At 40.5% G+C, this 23,379-nt stretch overlaps 1 protein-coding gene across 1 annotated transcript in view; it reads right to left on the reverse strand.

Annotated features, from left to right (window-relative positions):
* The window catches only part of LOC102779806 (uncharacterized), a 407,388-nt gene that overhangs the window by 113,391 nt on the left and 270,618 nt on the right, over nucleotides 1–23,379 (reverse strand). Inside the window, exon 7 of the mRNA XM_087849803.1 lies at nucleotides 971–1,044. Within this exon, the coding sequence (XP_087705929.1) occupies nucleotides 971–1,044 (74 nt within the window). The remainder of the gene's footprint in view (nucleotides 1–970; nucleotides 1,045–23,379) is intronic.

The following is a 23,379-nucleotide window of genomic DNA, read 5'->3' on the forward strand; positions in this document are numbered from 1 at the left end:
ATCAGCTCTGAAACTGCAGAGTAGAGGAGGAGAGGAAGAGCACAGAGGAGGAGGTGGAGGAGGTATGGGCTATTTTTCAATCTAATGGCCAATTAAGATCAGGCTAAACGAGGAGGCAGGAGAGCATTGTCTTGTGCAGACCTCATTGAGACTCTAATAAAATGTCAAAATACCACCTTTCTCCTACAAACACACACACTTTGTCTTTGGATCACTGTCTTAATCTCCTTCATTCAATCTCTTTTTCCTTTGCGTGAACTCTGCCTAATTTTTTGCTTCTCTTTTGTCTTTGTCATTCTTCTCAAAATACACAAACATTCCCAGTGTTGCACAGAAAAGAAAAAATCCCCCTGCCTATTTTTTTTTCTGTTGCTCCTTCTCTAGCTGCCGTTCTTGCACTCCCACACACTGGATTCCCTCTCATCTCTTTTTTATTTAGAAGGGCAAAGACAGAGAGAAAAGGAGAAGAAAAAAATAGAGCTATAGATTTGAGCTGCATACTGTATCAATTTTGCCCAGTCTAAATGACCTAAATAAGGAACTCAATACTGCAGGGTCTGAATAGGAGGGCTTAGTCCACATATTTATTGAATCCAGCCTTTTTGTCCAGTGCCAGCGCACTCTGTGGTTTTAGACTCCACTCCAGTGATCCAATGTGGAATGGAAATCCGATCTCCCTCCCTCTCTCGCTCTTTCTTTTTCTCACTCTCAGTTTGTTTTTTTTTCTGTTCTTCTTCCACCAAGCTCAGGCTTGGCAGCACAGAGATGGAGGGAGGATGGTGGGGAAAGATAAAAAAGAAAAGAAACAAACAGAAGAAAAAAACAAGAGAGCTGCGGCACCAGTGACACCATACACAGGTGATGCCACAAGTGCAAGCGCAACATAAAGAGCTGCAATACTACTGTCTACTGTAACATGTCATAATTTAACATTGGTTCATATTGATTTTTATGAAATGTTCTCACTTACTTGTCTGTGCTGGCTCGATCTGTGCTCTTTCCAGTGCTCGGGGAGGACATCAGAGAAGGAAAACCGCTCGACCACTGCAAAGAAAAAAAAATGTGCATGCATTAGTACTGCATTACTGTTATACTGCATGTTTTTACACCAGAAGTGGAATTTGAGCCAGAGCTAATTGTTTAGTAGGTCCCTTGGTCCCCAGTGACAAAACTTTAGTATGTAAGGCCACGAGTAGTCAGCCAGGGAACTGAGCGAATGCTGCAATGCTTGACTTTAAGTCACAGCGTTATCTACTCCTAAACCTAAGCAAGTCGTTTTCATCATTCAACATCAACAAAAGTTGAGTGAAAATAACATAAATGCAAAATTACAAGTGGAATTCTCATGTACTCTTTCACACAGTGCACACATACAGTGAGTTTCAAGAGGAAAACGTCTCAAATCGAATACTCTGAGTTGTACATTTAACAAAAAGGATGTTTACAGCATCTTGTGATTGTCATGCTAGCTACTGCATTTGTGAACATCTGGAACTTGCCACAATTCTCTGACCACATATTTTACTAAATTCTTCTACAGTGGAGATGAGAAGTTGTCACGCATGAACACTAAACACACAAGAAAATGTGGGATTTTAGCCCTACCTAAAAGGTAGCTAGCATTGGTGGCATCAGTGCTGATGTCTCTGAGAGAAAACCAGCATGCTAAAGCCCTGAGGCAACTGTTGTTGTGATTTGGTGCTTTCTAAATAAAATGAACATGAATTGAATTTAAACAAGCTGTTCCTTGCTCTTCTTTTCATTGCTATGAGTTATTGTACTCATGCACAGATATGTGTAACAAGTAAATGTGTAAATTACAAGAAAAGGTTTTGTCTTGCAAGCCATCTTGGCTAACATATTTGATGTAGGAGTTAGATTGGAGTGTGAAAAAAGATTCAAAAATACATTTAGAAAATAAAAACTCCTTTAACATATTACCAGTGAAAGCCTTGATGACTGAGCGGGAACCTCGACTCCAGACACTGAGACTGAACAGGCTCAACCACAATCTATAAGTGATGACTTTTAACCAGATACGTAAAGTTTAATCCACGGTTTTGATAAATACACCACCTCAGTTTTCCATTAATGATGTTAAACCCCCCTGTAGACCTTTTATTTCATGGCTTTTCATTCAGCTGAGATTTTATTTTATTTTTTTAAACATTTTATTAATATATTTAATATGGTGTATTTAATCAATGCGTAGGTCTGGTTTTCTAGGTTTATTAAAAGCTTGTTTTAGACACTGTAAACTTGATTTTATAGAATGTGACACATTGAAAAAATAATAATAAAGAGCTCAACTTTAAACATCAGCAGCAATAATAGTAATCTATAGAAGACTGGGGAGAAGTGGAGACTGTCTGTAGAATAGCTACTATTTTCTCTCTCTTTTTTTTAGCAATAATAAACTGTGTATATAGTGCAGCATTGGTACTTAGTAAAGGAACAGCTCTAAAAAAAATTCCACCACAGCTCATCATTCTCAGCCATTATGTTTCTAACGGTAAATATTTTAATCACTATAAAAGTAATGATATTTCAGACTTCTCGAGGCAGGAAAGAGTGCACGGAGCTGAAGATGTGCAGAGAAAGTGTATAAAAGAATAAAAGACAGAAACCACAAAGTGTTTTTTTAATCTTTACTTTTTTCTTTTCGTTTGTGTTAAACTTTTTTTTGGAGTTTCTGGGTGTGTGTGCTTAAGGCAAACAAACAATCAAGGATTTAACTGAAAAGTCAAGGAATCACCCAAACTACTCTGCTTCATCCCGGCAACTACTTGTTGACAGTCAGTCCATACAGCAGCTGCTGAAAAATTGCATCCTGGACTAGAAAGTGGTTTCACAGTCACTCAGCCAAATGACACTGTTGAGCCTCACAGCCAGCATTGCTAAGAAAGAAACTTATTAATGTATTTCTACAGTTTCATCACCATGAATTGATATACTGAAACTAATCAAAATCACTCTCACAGAACAGCAAAACCACAGCCACACTGTTTCTATGAACATTAGAGCCCAAATCAACAAGTGGTATCTGGCCACTACTCCATCGCCTCCAGCACTAAAACTGTGTGTAATATGCAGCCTCAACCCCACAGGAGGGAAGAAAGTTCTTCGAAAAACAGGTTTTATGTTTCTAATTTCTATTTGTGTGAAAATGTAGTTATTAATTGATTTCTTTATCCAGTGAGTCTCTTATAGGCCCAAGGGGTCACAGATTTCTCTCAGCCAACAGACCAGTCATAATCCTTCAGTTGTAGTCAAATCCAACAAATTTGAGCTGGAGTGTCTTCCCAAGACAACAGCAACTTGGTTCTGTGCAGCTGCAAAGTTCGAGAGTTTCCCGTCATAACCAGATATTATTAGAACAATGTGAATGATGGATTTGCTTTAAAAGTAACCGAAACTTCAGCAAGCTTAAAAAAATACTGCACAAAGTAGTAATTTGGCCCTAGATGGAGGTGACAAAGGGGGTCATCTTGACATGTCCTTTTATATATGTGTGTATGTGACTTTGTGCATGTCTGTGTGTGCGTATGTGACCTTTTTAAGATCCAGCCAAACTGCTAAACACACTCCCTCTGTGCCTGTCATTTACAGGTTGGCTATCGACATCTTAGAGTCTGAGCTCAGGGGATCAGCGCTCACATGCCAGCATGCTACACATGTGGGGTCTGCATCAAGACGCACACGCATTTCCACGAAACACACTCACGTAGAAGCCAGTTGCTCGAAGCATATAGACAAAGAAGAAAACCATCACAATCTGTTGATGTAAACTCTGTGGCATTAGTGCCACTGCTTGCATGTGGAACTGATTGCTGCTGAAATGCTGTCAAAGATTAGGATGCTGGAATATCCTTTTCCATTGTGTCTTACTGAAGTAGGATCACGAGAAAGCACTTCACCGGATCGGCACATCTGCTTTTGGTATTTATTTTGGGGGGTTCAGAAGGGCATGCACCCAATTAAAATCAATAACTGCGTTCACTTCAGCAAAGCCTGCTGGCAGACTCATGCAATCAAAAAGCGTGCGGACAGCTGATCCCTGCAACAGCTACAGGCTACCACATGTCCCTGCGTGTCAGAAAAACAATGGAAATCACTTCTGTCATGTCCTCGGGCTTTGGCCTCTCCGAGCTTTGTCTTTCAGACCAGGTTAACGTGTAAACATCACCCACCCCCCTCTCCTGGTCAACATCTTTGCTTGCTAGCGTCACCTTTGCATGGAAGTGATCATGAAACGTACGCCCACATACGGCAGACTGTTAAAATACCTTGAGGGGGTAATCTTGCCTTGGAAACCTCACATAAGCTCCTTATCACAACACATTAGGAAGAGAAGAGGAGGGGAGCGCTAGTGTCAGCTGTCGGGCCCTGTTGGAGAAGGTGAGCCAGGCTGACTGTGACAGGTCAGTGAACATCACTAGCCAAAGGCTTAGGAGGGCAAATGAAGATGCATACTGCCGTCATTTGGTTTCAACCCTGTTTCCTAATTGTAATGCATAACTTTTTCTTTTAATGAGGCATCACGAGGGAACACAAATTAGACTTTAAGGATACAAGGTGTCATTTCTCGTACAGATTATATCTCCTGAGCCACTTTAACTTTGGGTTGTTTAACTAGAACTGACTCAATAAAATCAACATGTACTGGACTCATTTTTTATGTCATTAACATGCTCTCAGCTCACAATTCTTTTATTTTTCATGGGACTGGATGTACCGGCCTGAATGAACTTCATAAATGTGAGTCATTACCAAGCAGACAGAAAACGGACATGAAAACTTTCCAATATGCGTTGTTATGGTTGTGTGTCCAAAAACAAAGATATCAAAAGTATCTGCTTCTGGTAGATTTTGGTTGTGTAACACTTTTTATTCTTATTTTTTTTAATACGAATAAAACTAACTAATTTAACTATGACCAAAAAAGTAATAAGTGACTATGTAGTGTTATAACTTGTGCAGCATGTTCAGACAGCTAATTAGTTATTGTTTCACTGGTTATCGGTCTTTCTCTGATCTTCTGTTAAAAAGAAAAAAAAACGTTGTAAAACCAATGTATGTATTAATATTTTATAAAATATCAAAAAAAGAAACCATTAGAATCTCATTATTACTTTCTTTAATACATTTGCTACAGGACTACTGCAGTTATTTCAGGAAACTGGACAATCTGAAGGTCTTTTCAATATTAAATGAAGATAATTTACAGGACCACATTGGCGAGAACTGTAGTAAGGTACCTGATATTGGGACTGCCAGGCCTTGTCTGATTGAGCAATCTACATGGCGACCTTTCTCCCAGACGTGGACTTCTGTTAAAACCAGATGTTGGAACAAGATAGTAGACTCCTCGGCATATTTACTGTATTTCTTTGGATCTGTATATTAGGATGATACTGCTTACAGTATTGGTTGTGGATATAAGCTTTTTTATGCACATTTCTAAAAACGATCAGACTAACCTCTTAACGCCAGGTTACTGGTGATCAGTGTTGGTCAAGTTACTTGAAAAAAGTAGCTAATTACTGATTACTTCCCCCAAAAAGTAATCCCATTACTTTACTGATTACTTATTTTCAAAAGTAATTAATTACCTAGTCACTTAGTTTTATTAGTTTTAATCTTTTAACTTTATGCATCAAGCAAAAATGTAATTATATGCAACATTCACTGACTGGAAGAAATTTGCTTAATATTTAAACCTATTTTCTGCACATTCCAGCACAAAATTATTATTATTTTTTGTGTGTTTACACTCAGTCTTTCAAATAGATGCAAGTAAAACACAGCAGAAAATAAATAAAATCAAAGACTCAGCGGTCCTGTTGCTCTATTTTCACCTGTAAAGCAGGAGTTGGGTAGGCGGAAGTTTACCCTGGTGCAGGTGTGCCGCAGCGGTCAGTGGAAGAATCCGCGAGTTTCTCTGTGAGTTTCCCATTACGTCATAGCTACTCGGTGCTTGCTTGGAAGTTTAGGGGTTTTTTCGCTGTAAAAAGAAGTTTTTTTCCCACGCACAACGGACACTAATGTTTTTGTCACTTTTTATGGAATCAAACTTAGTAAGGTCAAGTAAGGTCAGTACTTCCACGCTTTAAACGCTGCGTGCTCATACTCTCTCCCGCACTCGATATATGATCCATTGTTGATCTGCACACAGCTGTTGTCACGAACGTCGCACTCGCTTACGTCACTGTCATGAGACATTCTTGCAAAAAAAATCACGGTTTTAGTAACGCAGTAACGCAGCGTTCCTACGGGAAAGTAACGGTAATCTAATTACCGTTTTTGCAATAGTAATCCCTTACTTTACTCGTTACTTGAAAAAGTAATCGGATTACAGTAACACGTTACTTGTAACGTGTTACTGTAATCCGATTACTGATAATTTTAATATTTATTTATTTTTAACATGATCAATGCACCATACTTTTAACTTTCCACCTGGTAATTTTAAGGTTTAAACAAATAACATCTTTTTGAAATACAATCTCTGCTAAGGTGCTAAGAGTCAGCTTAGAAGTTAGATGGTACAATTGAAAAGAAAATGTTTGTCATATTGTTGGGGTTTTTTTTAATAGTGTGTTGATAAAAAGGCAAAATCAGGCTCTTGCCCATAACACCAAGAGACAACTAGCAGGGTACAGGGTATGTGTGCATGTATATCTAGGTTTTTCACTACCATTTCAGAGGTTCATATAGCTCTGTATAAAAGATATGGTAATGTGAGATTAAGGAAAACTGTCTGGGCAAGGATCCAAGATTATGCTGACGTGACGTGGGCAGCATTTTGAGCCTGGATTGTGACTCGAGTAAAGCCGCTTCCTCCTTGAACAACTACCGTCAAGGTGCCCTTGAGCAAGACATCAAATCCTCTGCTGTTCTTAGTGAAGCTGCAGACTATCACCACAAAGGCATGGTCTGTGTTTAAAGGGTCACTTGATCTAAATTACGAAAAGCTTATTTTCTCGATTACTTCTAATGACTGTAGAGATAGTTTTGGTTTTATTTGATTTTAATTCCAGGATTTTCTGCAAAGTGAATGTAAGGATTTCAAAATATTCACATCATTTTCTTTGGTACAGTGCAGACTGGTAGCAGCACATTCTTTGGATCTAAGCCTTAATTTAAACAAAAATTCTCAGTAGTTCTTGCTGACATGTATGAAGGTGTAAAGGATCAAACTCCAAATTCTCTCACTGTGATAGCCAACACAACTAAAACCAAAACCCTTCGTCGCTTCATGACAATAAGTGTCAGCATCACAACTGACAGCACACTGCTGCACATTCAATGTAAAAGGGAAAACTGATATAAAAATCAAACAGCAATATCTCCAAATACACCCAGCTTTGCCAGCTGGCAGGTATAGGTGTTGAGGTTTATTTAGTCTTATTAATTAACATCTTTTTAACCCATTAACATTGCATGGCACTGTTCTGGCATGGCCAGGTATCCTTTGATGAGAGTGGTGTTTTAAGCACGGTGGCACGGTGGTTAGCACTGTTGCCGCATGTGTTTGCGTGGGTTCCCTCCGGGTTCTCCGGCTTCCTCCCACTGTCCAAAGACATGCAACTTGTGGGGATAGGTTAATTGGATAATCCAAATTGCCACTAGGTGTGAATGTGCGATTGAAAGTGAGTGTGAATGGTTGTCTGTCTCTGTGTGTTGGCCCTGCAACAGACAGGCGGCCTGTCCAGGGTGTACCCCGCCTCTCGCCCTATGACAGCTGGGATAGGCTCCAGCGCCCCCCGCGACCCCGAAAAGGATAAGCGGAAGCGAATGGATGGATGGATGGTGTTTTAAAAAACAACAATGTCCGCTCAGGAAGCTAGAACGGTGGTGGAACAAATAGGTGTTGGGTTGCTTAAAGGTAAACCTGTCATATGTCAGTAGACAAGACTGAGAAAAAGTTGAGAAAAGTTCAACTCGGGACCAGCCCATGTTACATCACCAGTGGTTATTTCACCCATTGTCCCTTGAAGTGACCTTTAATGGGTCCTCGTCACTATAATACTGCTAAATGTCCCTTACGTTTGTTAGCCAGTTTCCTGTGGTTTGTGTCTCATTGGCTAGGTTTAGACACTAAAAATTATTACGTGAACAACAGGGATGAAAAAGTAATTGGTTAGCTTGGGTAAAAAGTTATGGTTTTGTTGTTTACTTGTGTGCTGAAATGGGACCAAGGGGTCCTTTGACAAGCTAAAGCTTAAATATTTCAGTGTAGCAGAGAAGCAAAATTATGAATACTGAGGAGAGTGTCTAAGGAAAGTTTAGATTTTGTTTTAAGGGTTCAGTAGATGTACTTAATATGTAAATTTTAAAAAAAATACATCACACGCTCAAATTAACTGTAGCTGCATGTGTCTGAAATAAAGACACCCCCCCCCCCCCCAAAAATAAAAAAATAAAAAATAAAAAATCAAACAAACAAACAAACAAAAGAAAAAAACTAATGGATGTTTTTAAATCGCTGTGCACACATTATGTCCTCGGTGCGTGTGTATGTGTGAGACTAAATTACGTTGGGTCAGTCATGTGCACTTTAGTTGCAAGTTTGAATTGCTTTGGTCTTCCATTGCTTGCCACAAATAATGCATTTTATGTCCAGAACACAGAGGCTAATTGAGATGTAAGATTCACACCACAGAGCAGTAGATGGGAATGCATAATGAAACACGGAGCTGGATCGTATGCTAAATATAATGACAGAGGTGAGGCTGCAGATCACATTGAATATGAGGCAAGCACCGTCTTCATCTGCTTGCCTCCCACACACACACACACACACACACACACACACACACACACACAATATAATACGCAGGTGCACACGGCTTAAGCACAAATTGAACGCAGAGTAGAAACACATAGTTTCACACTCAGTGAAACAGCAAACACACACAGTGTGAACGCATGCTGGAGCAGGCGGAGGTTTTCTGTTGTTGAGTTCAGCTGCATACACACAATCAAACACAACACGCAGAAGCGCAGGTCAGAGAGTCCCGGTGGCATAGAAACTGGCAGGCATCCTTCCACTGTGCTCCAACAATCCAGCAGGCTTTTCTTTACCACACTGCCAACATGCTTTCCCCCTTCACACACAAACACACACACACAGCATACTGCTTTTCCTTTCTCCTCTCCAATCATCCATTATTGTAAGCCCTCACAGGCATTGCAGACAATGAGAAGTTGAATGGGAGAAAGTGAAGCTAATTTGTGGACATGCGCTTTGTTATTGTTTCAATAAAAATTCCCTATGAACATGACAATTACATAAGTACAACAAAGAGGCTTTTGGCGAAGCCTCCATCATGTTTCCTCTGTACAGACGTCCCCTTAGATATTCCGTAATGGATCATTACATAGAATATCTCCAAATAAATCACAAAGTTGTTTGCGATTCTTTTTGATCTCTGGCTGAAGAGGAAGAACAATGATGTTTGATACTAACTTCAAACTAAGTTGGTGAAACACACATTATGAGAGGAAAGGCATCTTTGCATGTTTTGTAGCTTAGTGGAATTGTTTTAGTCATAAAAACACTACCAATGAAAACTTTAATACTCTAATCTATTTTAATTTGAAAAGTCCTCCCTGTAATTCCAGTCTTTGTAGTCTAATTGGTTGTGTAAGTGCTTTGCTTTATTTTTCTGGTCCAGAGCATTTGCTATTTAGGCTAAACAGAGCAGATAAACCCCTTGTACGCTAACTCGCCGTCAATCTAGATGTTTCACCACTCAGCAGTCATAACACCTGAAAGTTGGAAGTTATACTTCTACCATGATCTTTGCTGATGCTGAACTGAGTCCTACATATCAGTTTTGTGATATTAATTCTTTTAGCAGTTAAGCACAGAAAGCCATAAAGTTAGCTGGTTGCTGTTCTATGGTGTACTGGATTCAGTGTTGCCAACTCCTCAGTAAGGAAAATCGCTATTGGTTGGCCTAAAAGTCGCTAGAAGTCGCTAAATGACGTCATCACCTAATTTGCATAATGGGTCATGCTAATGTAATTGTAACCTACGCTGTTGGAGAGAGAATAACATCGTGGAAGAGACATAAAGTGAGCAAAAAACGTCCTAAATGCATTTAGAATTTATTTAGAACTACAAATTAAATGTCTTTTAGCAATTACTGTTTTTTAATGTCACAATTCCAACCCTACTCCTTTATCCGGGCTTCGACCGGCAAAAGTGACCTGAAATAGGCACTCTGGTGGAGTTACTTTGTGTGTGTGTGTTTATAAGTAGTTTTAAACCTTGTGATCCACAAAAAGCATAACAGTAAAAGAAGAACTGACTGCGTTACAGTCAGTGCGGGAGCAGCGGCTTCGCTCATGCGCGGTTCATTTGCAGTTTGGACGCATAGGTGTGAACATCTCCTGCAGCTGGGGGAGGACTATCCTCCGCCCGTGAGCGCTTTAGCATGGGTGAGGTGCCCACGGCAGCACCCGCTGCTTGTTGAGAGTAAGAGCAACACGTCCTTTCACGTCAAAAAGTCGTCATAAATAAGTCTCCAATAACACTAGAAAAAGTTGCCAGATTTGTCGCTAGTCGCTTTTTAGAAAAAAAGTCGCTAAGGGGGTCTGAAAACTCGCTAAATATAGCGACAAAGTCGCTAAGTTGGCAACACTGACTGGATCAAGTGTTAAAATGGTAAAGCTCAAAACTTGGGGCACAAAAACAGTTTTAGCTCACATTTCTTCAAGATATTCTGAAGAAGCTAATAGCTGAGACAATGTTAAAAATAAGGTGAGGGTCAGAAAGTTTTAAGGCGATGTTGCCTAAACTAAGCTAAGCTAAGCTAAGCTAAGCATGCCTAAGGTTATGACTGTGAAATTGCCTGCTCATCAGACAATGAGCCGTAATACCATGGACAGTCCTCCTTTTTAAAATATATAACTTTTCTTCAGTATGATCCAAAATGAGTGAGTCCATGAAGTCATCTGGAAAGTCAGGCAGCTATTTTGCTAGCACAGCTGTAGCTTTCAGACAGAATGCAGGTTTAAAGCACTTTCACGGAAGCTACATCCATGTTTTATACTATACTGCTTTGTGATCAGATGAGTAAGTCAGTAAAGCTGCATAGTTTCACTGTTCTTAATAAAATCAAGACTGTTAATTATAAGAGAAACTGATAGTATCCTGTTTACCTACCAGTCAACATCTGGCAGCTCTTTCAGGTTATCTTGTAAATTAGCTCACTGAATAGCAGGCTGCAGTTTTTCCTTTGTAACTATTTTTTTTCATGAAAGCAAGTTAGTGCTCAGTCAAATGTGGTCAGTAAATAACAAACTTATACACCATGCAATCGGTTTGAGTTACAATCCAAAGTCACAGAAAACTACACGCATTAAACCAATTTACAACATTCTTCAACAATCTGACCCACATATGCTTGGACTAGGTCACTTTTTACCCTTCTTCACCCTCCCACTCGCCCACCACACAGACACACACAGACACACACAGACCGCATTTTGGGCCGGGCAGCTCCTGGCTTCCACTTCAGGGTTTTGGCTGTGTCCCTTGCACTGTGACACACACACACACACACACACACACACACACACACACACACACACAAACACACACACACACACTCCTCTCCCATGCTCTAAGATCCTGTTCATCAGCCTTTATTGTCCCAATCAAAGCTTTGCCTCCCTGACCGCCTTTAATATTCAAAACTGCAAGATGGTACATGAGCCATTTGTCTCAGTCTACATAACCCGCTAAAGGAGGATGGTTGTGTGTGTGTGTGTGTGTGTGTGTGTGTGTGTGTGTGTGTGCGTGTGTTCATGAGAGTACATGTTTCCACACAAAGTGGAGCTGGATAGCTGCAAGTTGCCCCTGACACCAAACTTAATTCTCCAAAGCGAGGCTGGGGATAAATATTTCAAGGTCATTCTGTTTGCTGTCTGTTGTCTTGTTCCGGGAGCGCTGACTATAATAGGAATATATGCATGCCTAACTAGGGGCTTTAGAACAAATTTACTCTCTGCCTGCTGCTCTCTGTCTCTCTGCCTATAGGCACAGGCCAAGAGATGAAAGATGGCTGGCAAGTGATCTGCAGTGGACATATAGGACCGTGTGTCTTCATCTGTACAGTCCATGGCGGTGTTTCTGTATCCTATTCTGAAACCATTACATATTAATGAAGCTTGTGTTGTGAGGAAGTGTTCTTGGTTTGCAGGTGTATTTAAATGGTTCTTCTTAAAACGAAAACTTGCATCTATCAGATTAAAGTCCTTGATCAACCCACTTATAAATTACAGACAAAAGCAACCCTATTCACTCCTTTTCTGGTGGAATTTGTTCAAAGGCAACATTTTTTTTTAGCTGAACAAAGGTGGCAGGAAAACACTCTAACAGCAGGCACTTCCACCTTCGAGCGTGGCGATCAGGGACCCTTTTAAGCACCCCTAAAAGTTAATCAGCATCTACACCCATGATTTTTTGCCAAAATGTTATCTGCATGCTTTTAACTTTGAAAATGTATTTTTTTTCCATATCTGGTAGCCAGGAGCTGAATAGCCTCTAATAAAAAGTAAATTCCTGAACACTTCCCCCCGTATTTGAGGCACTTGTTGCTTCTCTGTGTTTTTTGTTTCTTTATGGGAACTCAAAAGAAGGTTGATAAGGCTTGAAAAGTTTGTTTCATTCACTAATGTGAATCAATAAATTTCTCAAAAAGATTCTCAGATATCTCACTGTGACTCTCAAGTATCTTTAGAATCGGAATTTTTTTAGATTGTCTGAAATTCCTGCTTACTAGGACATATTTTAACAGCTGCAGTTTTACAGATGAATTCAGCCAACTTATGACCACAGCTAAACCTGCCTTTGATTTTACGTCTAGGTAAGATAAGACAAGAATAACAAGAGGGTAATGGGCCAGTTCCTTGTAAGGAGCTTTGTCGTTGCCATATGGCTATCCTTTCACTATGTTAGAGCAGCAGCATCATGTGTTATCTTGTAAATGGGATGCTATTTCAAAATGTTTTAATGTATTCAAAATTCCTGTCAATGTATTAAGGAAAGCATTGGGTGAGCTGGAATTTGTAATGTGAGTTTTTGCATCCATCATGTTGGTTTTTGGAGGCAGAATTGACCATATTTTAGACTGTGGGATGGAGTGGAAAAGTATCAACTCACCAGCAAGCTTGGTTAGCAACCCGAATCCAGAAACTCTGAGGGTCACCTGTGTTGAGTAAGAGTAGCCAAAACTGCACAAACCTCTTGGAGTATCCATCTCACAGCAAGTTGTAATATTTGTTAGGTAATTCCATCAAAAATGCCACCAAGAGCACAACCATGTTCTTGAGATCCAGTTGAGTTAAATAGGTTAATGGTGACGAAGCTGCCCTGGGCTACAACGCACCCATCAGGAAGCCACTCCACTCATTTTAGACCTGTTCTCTTTATTCAGGTCTATAATGCTACACCTGTAAAACAGTCCTCACACAGGTCATCACAGAACACAAAATGATTTTACTCACATTCATGAATATAACCATGAATATGTTCATAATTGTCTCCACTAACAAGGTTGTGTTTTTTCCTGGTGTTTGTGTGTAAACAAAAAAGTCATTTAAAATCTGACTTACATCCACCAAGGTCTAACCAACAAGTATCATACCACATCTGACCTCTGACCTAAAAGTCAATCTACTGCCGACCTCCGCTGGTTTCTTCTTTCTGGCGCAAAGTGGGCGATAAACATGGGACTTGCGACAGAAAAGCTGAAAAGCTCAGCTGATCATTGATCAATTTGAAGTAGAAACAGGAGAGGGAGGGGGAGAGAATGAGAGAAGAGCAGGCAGTTGTGCTGCAAAGACACAGAAGAAGTCCAGCTTTGTGTCTTTTTCATTGTAGCTGATGTACGGGACTGTGTTCCTTTTCACCTCAATACGAAACACGTAATATTTTCTCTGAATACGAGACGATTCCGTTTTTTACGGGACGGTTGGAAACTCTAATAATTAACCTTATGAACAAAATAAAGTTCAACATCAACATGATAGCACCCACCCAGCTGTATAGAAACTCCGTCATGCTAGCTAGCACGCAGTACGGAAAAAGTCAGCATAACGAAAATAAACTCCACCTAAACTTGGTTCATATCTGACCCAGATAGACTGCAGGTCATAACTTCTTACCTGAAGTTCAGTTCACCTGACACTCGGACCTGCGGCCGCCTCGGGTCTCTGCTCCTCCTGCCTCCCCTTTCACTCATCCACCTGCTGGCCTCCACCACTTGCTAATGTTACTGAATCCGTGGAAGCTCCGCGATAGCCACCACACAAAGTAACAAATAACTATCTAAATCCCAGTAACGATTAACGCGCTCCTGATTTTGGCATAATAACTAGTTACTGTGCTCGTTACCACAATAATAACGTAGTTACTGTAACGCGTTAGTCTCTACACTGCTGACAATATATTGCCATAACAATAGATGGATATTCTAAATATCACATTACTTTGGGCCACTCTACTACCTTTTTTTTGTATTGGCCATAATCAGGAAATTACACAGGTATATGGGGATTCTAAATAGTACATTACAGTTTGCATCCAAATATCATGTTACATCTGACCTCTGACCTCACAATCATATATTTAAAGAAATTATAAAGAAATTATAGAGCTGCTTGGTTAGAAAGTTATTCATCTCCAGTTATTTACAAATCAGTACCTATTAATCATTATCTGCTCCCAATAACAATGTTTGTGTAATCAAAGTAAACTTCTGTCATGCTGGCCTTATCTGATTCTCACTGTACTACAAATTTCTTAAAGTACTTCTTCACGTAAAAAAGAACGAAGAAAACAAAATGAATATATAGAAAACACAGTAATCACCCTGCCTGTGATACGGTTACCGGGGCCTTGCTCTGGAGCCAGGCCCGTCAAGGGTGCTCGAAGGCGAGTGTCTGGTGGTGGGCCGGCTGGTCACAGCCCAAAAAGAGGACATGGGCCCATTCTTCTGCAGGCCCACCACCCGCAGGGGGTGCCGTAGGGGTTGGGTGCAATGTGCACCAGGTGGAGGCCACAAGTAGAGGCCCTGGTGTACCGATCTCCAGCTACCAAGACATTACTGTGTCCTTAAAAAGAAATAGTGCACACAGAGTGAGATGCCTCGGTCGAGGTTTGCGTTCTCTGAGTGCTGCTTGTTTGTATCTGTGAATGTTTCTTTCATTCACTCATGCAGGCATGTATCACATATTAAGCAATTAAGGTACAGCAGAAAACTCAGCATATTTTAACAGTAAGTTGTTGGTTTCTGGGAAAAGAATCTAACATGTCTGTTTAAGTCCATGGATTCTAACAGATTTCAGCTCTTTGTGTGCCATGTTTCTACTTGGTTGTTCAGGTTTTGGCCCTCTGCTGGCTGTAGCACACTCAGACTTGGACTAGGGAAAAGTGTTGCCCACCCCTGCCTAAATACTATCCAGTTTCAAAAAAAAATATTTACCATGAATAAAGCTGCCATGAAGGAAGAAATTAGCAATAAAGGACCCCCAAATATTTTTACACCAGGCTGAAAATGTTTATCTCACGGCTGAATCTGGGCAATACGTTGTGATTCCAATTTTGAGCCACCCTCAAGTGTCCATTAAAGGAACTGCAGCCCCGGAGGTTTCCGGTTGGCGAAGAAAAGCAGCCAGTGACTCATTCTGAAATGGTGAATGCAAAAACATCAGTGCCTTTAGTAACAGCCAGGCCTGTACTCACACTGAGTAGCCTTATTTCTCATAATTACAGCTCCACTATTTCCCCTAAACAAAATAATTTCATGAACACATTTCTGAAAGTGTTTCACATTTTCTTCAGAGGTTAAAAAAAGGCAAAGGCGGAGGGAAGCGCTAACGAAGCATGGTCAAAGTGCAAGCAGGGAGAGACTTTTTCATCTTGGCGGGAGATGTAAAGTAATGAAGTTGACACCAGTGTCCACCCCATTAGGCTGGGCCTGCATGGACCATTACAGGCAGGGTGAGAGGACAGCCCAAAGCCAGAGGACCCCACGGAATAAACACACACATACACACACAATCACACATAAAAGCAGAGCATAATGTTTATTATGTCCACACTTGGCATTCTTTCTTTAGGGGTTTGTCGATACTTACAAGCTAAGTGACAAGCTGTGTCTGCGGAAGTGTGTGAACAGAAGCTCAGAGATAGTCGCACAGTACATTCCTGACCCCGCATCGAAAGCCCAGCATATTCTTTTCTATAATGTGTGTACCGCATATATGTGCGCACGTACAGCTTTCCTGAGTGACTGTGTGTAGCAGCAGGAATAGGAATGCATATGAGTGTGTGTGTGAGTGTGTGTGTAATGGAACGATGTGGTGGCAGCCCCGGTTCTCCCGCTCAGCCTGTCAGGGAAATATAATTTGCGCCTTCAGTGCTTTTCACCTGGCTCATATGCAGCATGCAAATTTATTTCTCTAATAATCCAAGTGCGCGACGGCCCTCCTCCAGGATTAATGACAGCATTCCCGGGGCCTCGCCTCCACCCCGGACCGCTGGAATATTACCACCGTGCACCCCACCACCAACACATCCCTTCCCTCTCTCTCACACACACACACACACACACACTCTGACATGGAAAAATTGTGTTAGTTCTACACAGAAAAACGCTGGGGTATTTGTCCTGCTAGACAATATAATGGGCTGGTGCATCATCAGATTGCAATGTCATTTCAAAAAACCTTGAATACAAATAATGGGGAGAAGGTGGGGGGGGGGGGGGGGGGGGGGGGTGCAGGGGGGGAGGAGAGAGGAGGACTCGTAGGATAGATGGTGCGTTTTCTAATCCGGTGGACTAGTTATCCTTCATATCAGGTAGAGCGGTGTCACGATGACACATGCACACATGCACAGAAGAAAAACACACGGCTCCGTTATTCAAATGAAGTGTGCCGCATTGTGCAGAGCTTGCTGCTTTCCTGGGACACATCCCTTTTTTCCCCCTCTTCCACCGTTAATTAATCTTAGAGATCTTTTTTAGCATCCCTCCCTCTCTTTCTCACTCTCTCCCTCAACCCTCCCCAGCCCCGGCTCGCTGGCTTTTTCTAAGCAAACAGTATGAAATATGGATATGGGAGAAGTATTAATTATAACCCCATGTGTGGGTGTAGATCTGTGTGTTAGGAAGAGGGAAAAAAGAGAGGCGAGAGAGAGGGGAGGAAACAATGTGCCAGTGCCACCACCCACCGCCTGGATCTGTCACAAGAGGCTGGGAAAGGAAGGAGGAAGAAGCAGAGAGAGGAGGGAGAGATGTACCGAGACAGTGTGAAAGAGGAAGGCGAAGAGGAGTGTGCGCGTGTGGTTGTGTGTGTCCTTCTATTAGTGTGTTTAAGTGCCACCCTGGCTTGTGTAGCCCTTCACCTGTGAACAGAGAGCGCCTCCATCACAGGTGAGGCCATACAAAGCTTCGGTCGAGGCTGTCATCCGCTGCCATCCAGCACAAAGCGGGTTAACTTCAGCTCTGGCTCTGCACCCTGACAGGCCGCGACTGCTGGTCACTTATCTTTTTAATTAGCTTTTCACTTGTCCTCAGCCTCCCTGTGGTCCCCTTCCCTCTGCCTTTCCTCTTTCTCTCCCTGTCACTAATTCTGAGCGGACTACCGTGAAAAAAAGTGATTGTGCACTCTCATCTTTATACACTTACCACTGTGAGCCAGGGTACCGAGAAATAAATGAATGTATGTGCAAAATGTGGTTGAGGTATTATTCATGTTAATCTGTTAACATCCACCAGGTCATCAGTGAGTCATGCAGAGTTATGGTTGGGGTGGGTTTTTTTTAGCCACATGCTATAAAGACAATTTTTTTTATTGCATTTTATGTATTTTTTTAAAGGCGTCTAAATTCAAACATTCTGTAAAAGGGTAGGTGTTAACCAAACCCTAACCCTAGATGGGCCTCTAATGCCTTTCTACAAAATATAATTTCATTATTTACTTTTTAGAACCAATCGTGGGTCTGTAGTCACGTTAGGTTTTCTCGCAGTGACCCAATGTAACGCCTTACTTTCTTCAGGGAGTAAATAAGGGACTAAATTATGTAATTATACCATTTCTCCTCGTGCACTATGAGTAAACTTGCAGTAGAGGGAGGAGAAAAATAGCACAACACTCTACATTTTTGTTGGGGCACAAATATTAGTTTAATTTTTATTAGACGAATGGACATGGATATGACAGTAAACTTCAAAACGAGCACAGGGCAGAAACCACTACTGGTGTTAAATGTTTGCAAATACCTCCAAAGACAGCATGTTAGCATAAATCAACTACCAAAGAACATCAAACCTAGAGTGGTGCTATAGTTGAGTGCTGACCCGTAGCCAAGTTTGATTTTCATCTGGTAACAAAAACAGTAACAAGCAGTCAGCCGTGCAGCATTTTAGCCTTCGTTTCCACCTGTACCTGTTTTTACTGTGGACTCTGTGACCACACCGTTTTCCAGGAGAGTGTTCATGGCCTGGTTCTGATCAACGGCTTTGTGTTGAAAATGAAACACTAAAGGAGCTGTGTCATCATTAGGAAAGAGGTCTGTGTTTAGGTATATATTATGAACTAGTAATTATATAACAATGTACCTCTGGCCATGTTGACAGAGTCATCCAAAAAATGTAATAAGTAATGTCACAAATTACTTTCTTCAGGTAAATAAGTGACAAAGTATTGCCTATAAAAATGCATCATATATTACTTTAGGCAAGGCAAGGCAAGTTTATTTGTATAGCACAATTCAACAACAAGGTGATTCAAAGTGCTTTACAGAGACATTAGAAACAAAAACAAATAAAAAGCATGATTTAAAATTGATTAAAACAAGCAAACAAACAAACTAACTAATTAACAAACAAACAAACAAAACAGTATATAAAATCAAAACAGATAAAATCAGAACAGTAGATAAAATCAGTAGTTAAAATGTACGTTTTGAAATTTAAGCTTAAGTGTGGATTTGGTGTTTTATTCAAATGCAGCTGAGAACAGGTGAGTCTTCAACCTGGATTTAAATAAACTGAGTGTTTCAGCTGATCTGAGGCTTTCTGGGAGTTTGTTCCAGATATATGGAGCATAAAAGCTGAATGCAGCTTCTCCGTGTCTGGTTCTGACTCTGGGAACTGATAAAAGACCGGATCCAGATGACCTGAGGGATCTGGAAGGTTCATACTGGGTTAAAAAGTAGAAGATTTTTTAATAATGGAATATTGCCTTAAATATGATCATGCTGTCAGAAATGAATGCTGTTGTGGCCATGTTTTTCACCATCTTCTAGTAGATCACAACAGTTAATTCCTGAACATCAGTCATTGTTAGCACCAACTCCCACTCTTCATGAGGGGATGGAGTTTTTCAGTGGTGTCAAACATGTGGCCCAAGGGTCAGAACATTTTAAAGATTTTATACCAGATGCCCTTCCTGACACCCTCCCATATATCATGCTTGGGACCAGCACTGGCAGTACACTGGCCTGTGACCCTCACAGTTTGGGTCTTCTCCCAGTCTCCCATTGAGTTTACTCGTATGCTACAGAGTGAGTGGGAGATGTTGTATGTGTAGGGTATTGGTCCTATACAGGGCCCTGAACACACTGGTGAAGAAATCCTTATAAAGACATAATCCCAAAACTCCTGTTTAAGTTGACTCTGACTCATTTTTACATGAATGTTACATTTTTTTAAGATTCCCAATTTTGAAGCACAATAGATGTTTCTAAGTTCAAATCTGCTCGTAATCTGAGGAGTTCATGCAGGCGACGAGATGTCATTCACAAGTGACTTTTGTTCAAAGCACTAAACAGAAGTCATTGGTTAACATTAACCAGATCTCAGACTTTTTTAGTTATCTTACAAAGTTGCTTTCAGTGTCTTTTCAACATGTTTTTGCTGGATAGGATTTCAGTGCGTTTCAGCTTTGACCCTGGGGTCATTCATTATGTTGCTTTTGGTCAAGGATCTAACAACACTTTCCCTTAAGAATATGTCTGTGGGTGGGCAGATAGGGACACACACACACACATAGACACACACATAATAAATACAAAGATGGAGAGAGTACATGTGATCGATTCTGTGTAACAAGAGAAGAATTGAGGGTAGAACATATATATTACAAATTTACAGGACAAAATGTGAAGTGGCTCTTCCAGAGTTTATAGAGCCCAGCTGCATGGAACTGCAAAGCACACAGGGAAGCCAACCAGTGTTTGTCATATGAATCATAATTTTACCACCACTGCTGAGCATTTGAAAAAAACATAAAAATAAAAAAAATACATTTGATTTGTTACTATGATGTGTCATTCCTGGCATTGGTACGTTGTTTATATGTGTAATGGTCTTGAAAAAGTGATTGATAATGCAGACAGACAGAATGGGTATTCACAGTCAGGTGATCCAAGGCAAACAGAAAGCAGAGATGCAAGGAGACATTACCGCTAGGACCAGACTTACTCATCCAATGATTTACTCATGTATTGAGCCAACATTGGCTTTTCAATAAAAACAGGAAATCAGGCAGGCTTGGTTGTCTCCTTTTAAAGTTCCAGTAAAATGAGCTTTTGAACTCCAGAGGAAACTGTTACCTCATAGAAAACTTGTTTAAATCAATGTTTACGCTATCAGAGTGAACTGCATTGCTTTATACTTAGACTGATCCTTCATTACATCCCATTAAACATAAAGTCATTTGACCATTTCACTACACCTATAATTTTATAAGATTTAAGATTTTAGTGGTGTATAATGTATCGTTCCTCTTTACTGCCGTTGTGTTTATATAAAATGATTCCTGGGGATCAGTGCTTATGATCCATCCGTCCATAGAACATTTTCATAAACTACAAGTTGATTTTTCTTGTATTCTCAAATCAGCCTGATGGCTGCTAATTTCAAAATTTACAAGAAGTTGGACTGTCACATGGTATCAGTTTTGGTCATCTGGCTTCAGCATGTTACCAGATATCTGACCAGTTTGTTATAAAATGCAATTCCATAAAGAAAGAAGAGAATTTATTTTTTAGCAGTTGGAATGTTTTTTATAGCTCTACAGATTTTATTTTTCTGGCATCTATTGGTTGTTGCTATTACTTTTATGTAGATGCTGACTGGTCAGAATGTGTTGGGAGTTTTGTAAGATTTCCACAATAAAAACATAAAGCCATGCCTGATGTGGACCTTTCAGAGCCAATTCCAGACTAATGTAGAAGAACTTATTTGTATGGCTCAAGGCATTATTATCTAAAAACAGTATCCTAAATATTTGGATTTGGATTTTCTGGCCAATTTAAATCCTAAATCATAGCAAAACAGACAGCCACCTGCTGGTTGTTCATATTTAACTAGTATACAAATGCTGTAAATACTAGTCAACCAGCACTTTCTTCAACTGACTGCACGAAATCTTCAGTGGCTAAATACACTTGTTGTAGGTTTTCTTTTTTGGTACCAAATCTACAATATACTGGTTTGAAAACCAACACAGGGTGCTGGTGTTTTCTGCCTTTATCTTCAAGCAGCTATTCTGTCTGGAACAAATATGGAGTTAGCTGGTGATTTGTTGCTTGAGAGAGAATTTCATTTGGGGTTGCAGTTTACAGGTATGGAACATTTCAAAGAAATCTCTCTCTCTCAACCTTTACACCTTTTTTCCACATCTTCAATTAAACCCCCATCCTTTTTATATCTGTCTGCAGCAGTCAGGAAAACAAAATGGAATGGGTCATTAAGGGGATCAACCTCTCCTGATCCACATCTCAAATGTGAATTTCTAAGGTTGGAGTGTGAGGATGGAAGTTGTTTGGAACTCTTCGGGGATCTGAAGAAGTTCATAAGGAACGGACCGTACCGTGGTCATCAGCATTCCTGGGAAGAGGAGAACTCACCGGTGACCAATTAGATCGCAGCAGGGCAGGGCAGAAAATAAAAGGGCTGGACTGGCTGGTGAGACCCCGTGTGGCTGGGGTTTTGTTGATGTAAGGCATTAAGAGGAAGGTGTGTCATGATGCCGGACCTCTCAAAGTCCACAAACACACATCGTCAAGAAGTAATAACCCACTGTAGACTCAATTGTGAGGTCACTGCATGCTGTCCTGCAGCAAAATGTTGAGAAATTATTCTCCCCTGCCCAAACACAGAGGTCAAATAAAGCTTCACACTACTACTGGATTATTTTTTGAAGGTTTACCCGTGCTGATGCTGTGCATATGGTACAGTCCACAAGGGCCAGTTAAACGCTTCAATCTCACTCATTTCTCATCTTCATTTACATAATAGCTAAACAATGTTTTAATATTGCATGCTGAGTGAATTTTTAGCTCCATTTGTGTGTGTACTTTATTGTTCCTCCACCTTATCAAAGCAAGCTGATATCTGCTTATAAAAAGCCAAGTTGTCACCTGTCAGTGTCCATCTAAGCCACAGATGAAGACGTGACAGCCTTTAGGGGACCAGAATACTATTAACGCCGCGTTTCATCCCAAATGGGCTTTTATTAAAATGAACGCCTAATTAAATTCCAAGATGAGGGGGCAGCGAACAATGCCAGACAGTGGCTACTTTGATTTTTTTCCCCCTTGTTTTAAAGTAATTATGCGGGCCTGACATGAGTGAGCACACTGCCGGAGACCCCTCTAATGAGTTAAGCAAGAAAAATCGCCACAGTCGCCTTCCCTGGCAGCAGCTAATTGCCTGGCCACATCGGGCCACCACTAACACTGTCATTTAAAATGTACTTTTCTTCTTTTTCTGCTGGGTATTTTTTTTTCCTATTCAAATGCGGTTAATTAACATTTCTGTAAAGGTATAGTGTAAATAGCAAAAAAAAGTCAGTTCCCGGTACTTGCAAGATCGTCCTCCTGTTTAGAGAAGTGCAGGTGAAAGTCAACAAACTTTTATTTTAAAAGCTGGAACTCTGCTCGGGAGAGGTTTGATCAGTCGGTATTATGTTAATCATCATGTTTAAAGGTATATTGCTGGCTGTTTGTGACACAAGAGGGATCATGAGAGCCCATTGAATACATTGCTTAATGCATGAATAGAAGTGGACCCTAAAAAGGAAGTGAGCAATGAAAAGGAAAAAGTTGAGAGCTGAGTTTGATTTTATTCATCTGTCAAAGCATCTATTTTCTGTCACTTCTACATCTCCTGGGACACTTTTCCCCAACTTGGGAGGGAGATTTTGTCAATGAAACATACATCCATTTAATAAAGTATCTTAAAAAAACAAAAACCCAATTGAAAGAGAATAGTGAAATAGTGTAACGCAGGATTACCAGTTGTGATTCAGATATGACATTTTAGCTCACCTCCAGGCAGCAATGTCCAA

The sequence above is a fragment of the Neolamprologus brichardi genome, chromosome 13 (assembly GCF_056152115.1).
Source record: "Neolamprologus brichardi isolate AB-2024 chromosome 13, ASM5615211v1, whole genome shotgun sequence".
Lineage (NCBI taxonomy): Eukaryota > Metazoa > Chordata > Actinopteri > Cichliformes > Cichlidae > Neolamprologus > Neolamprologus brichardi.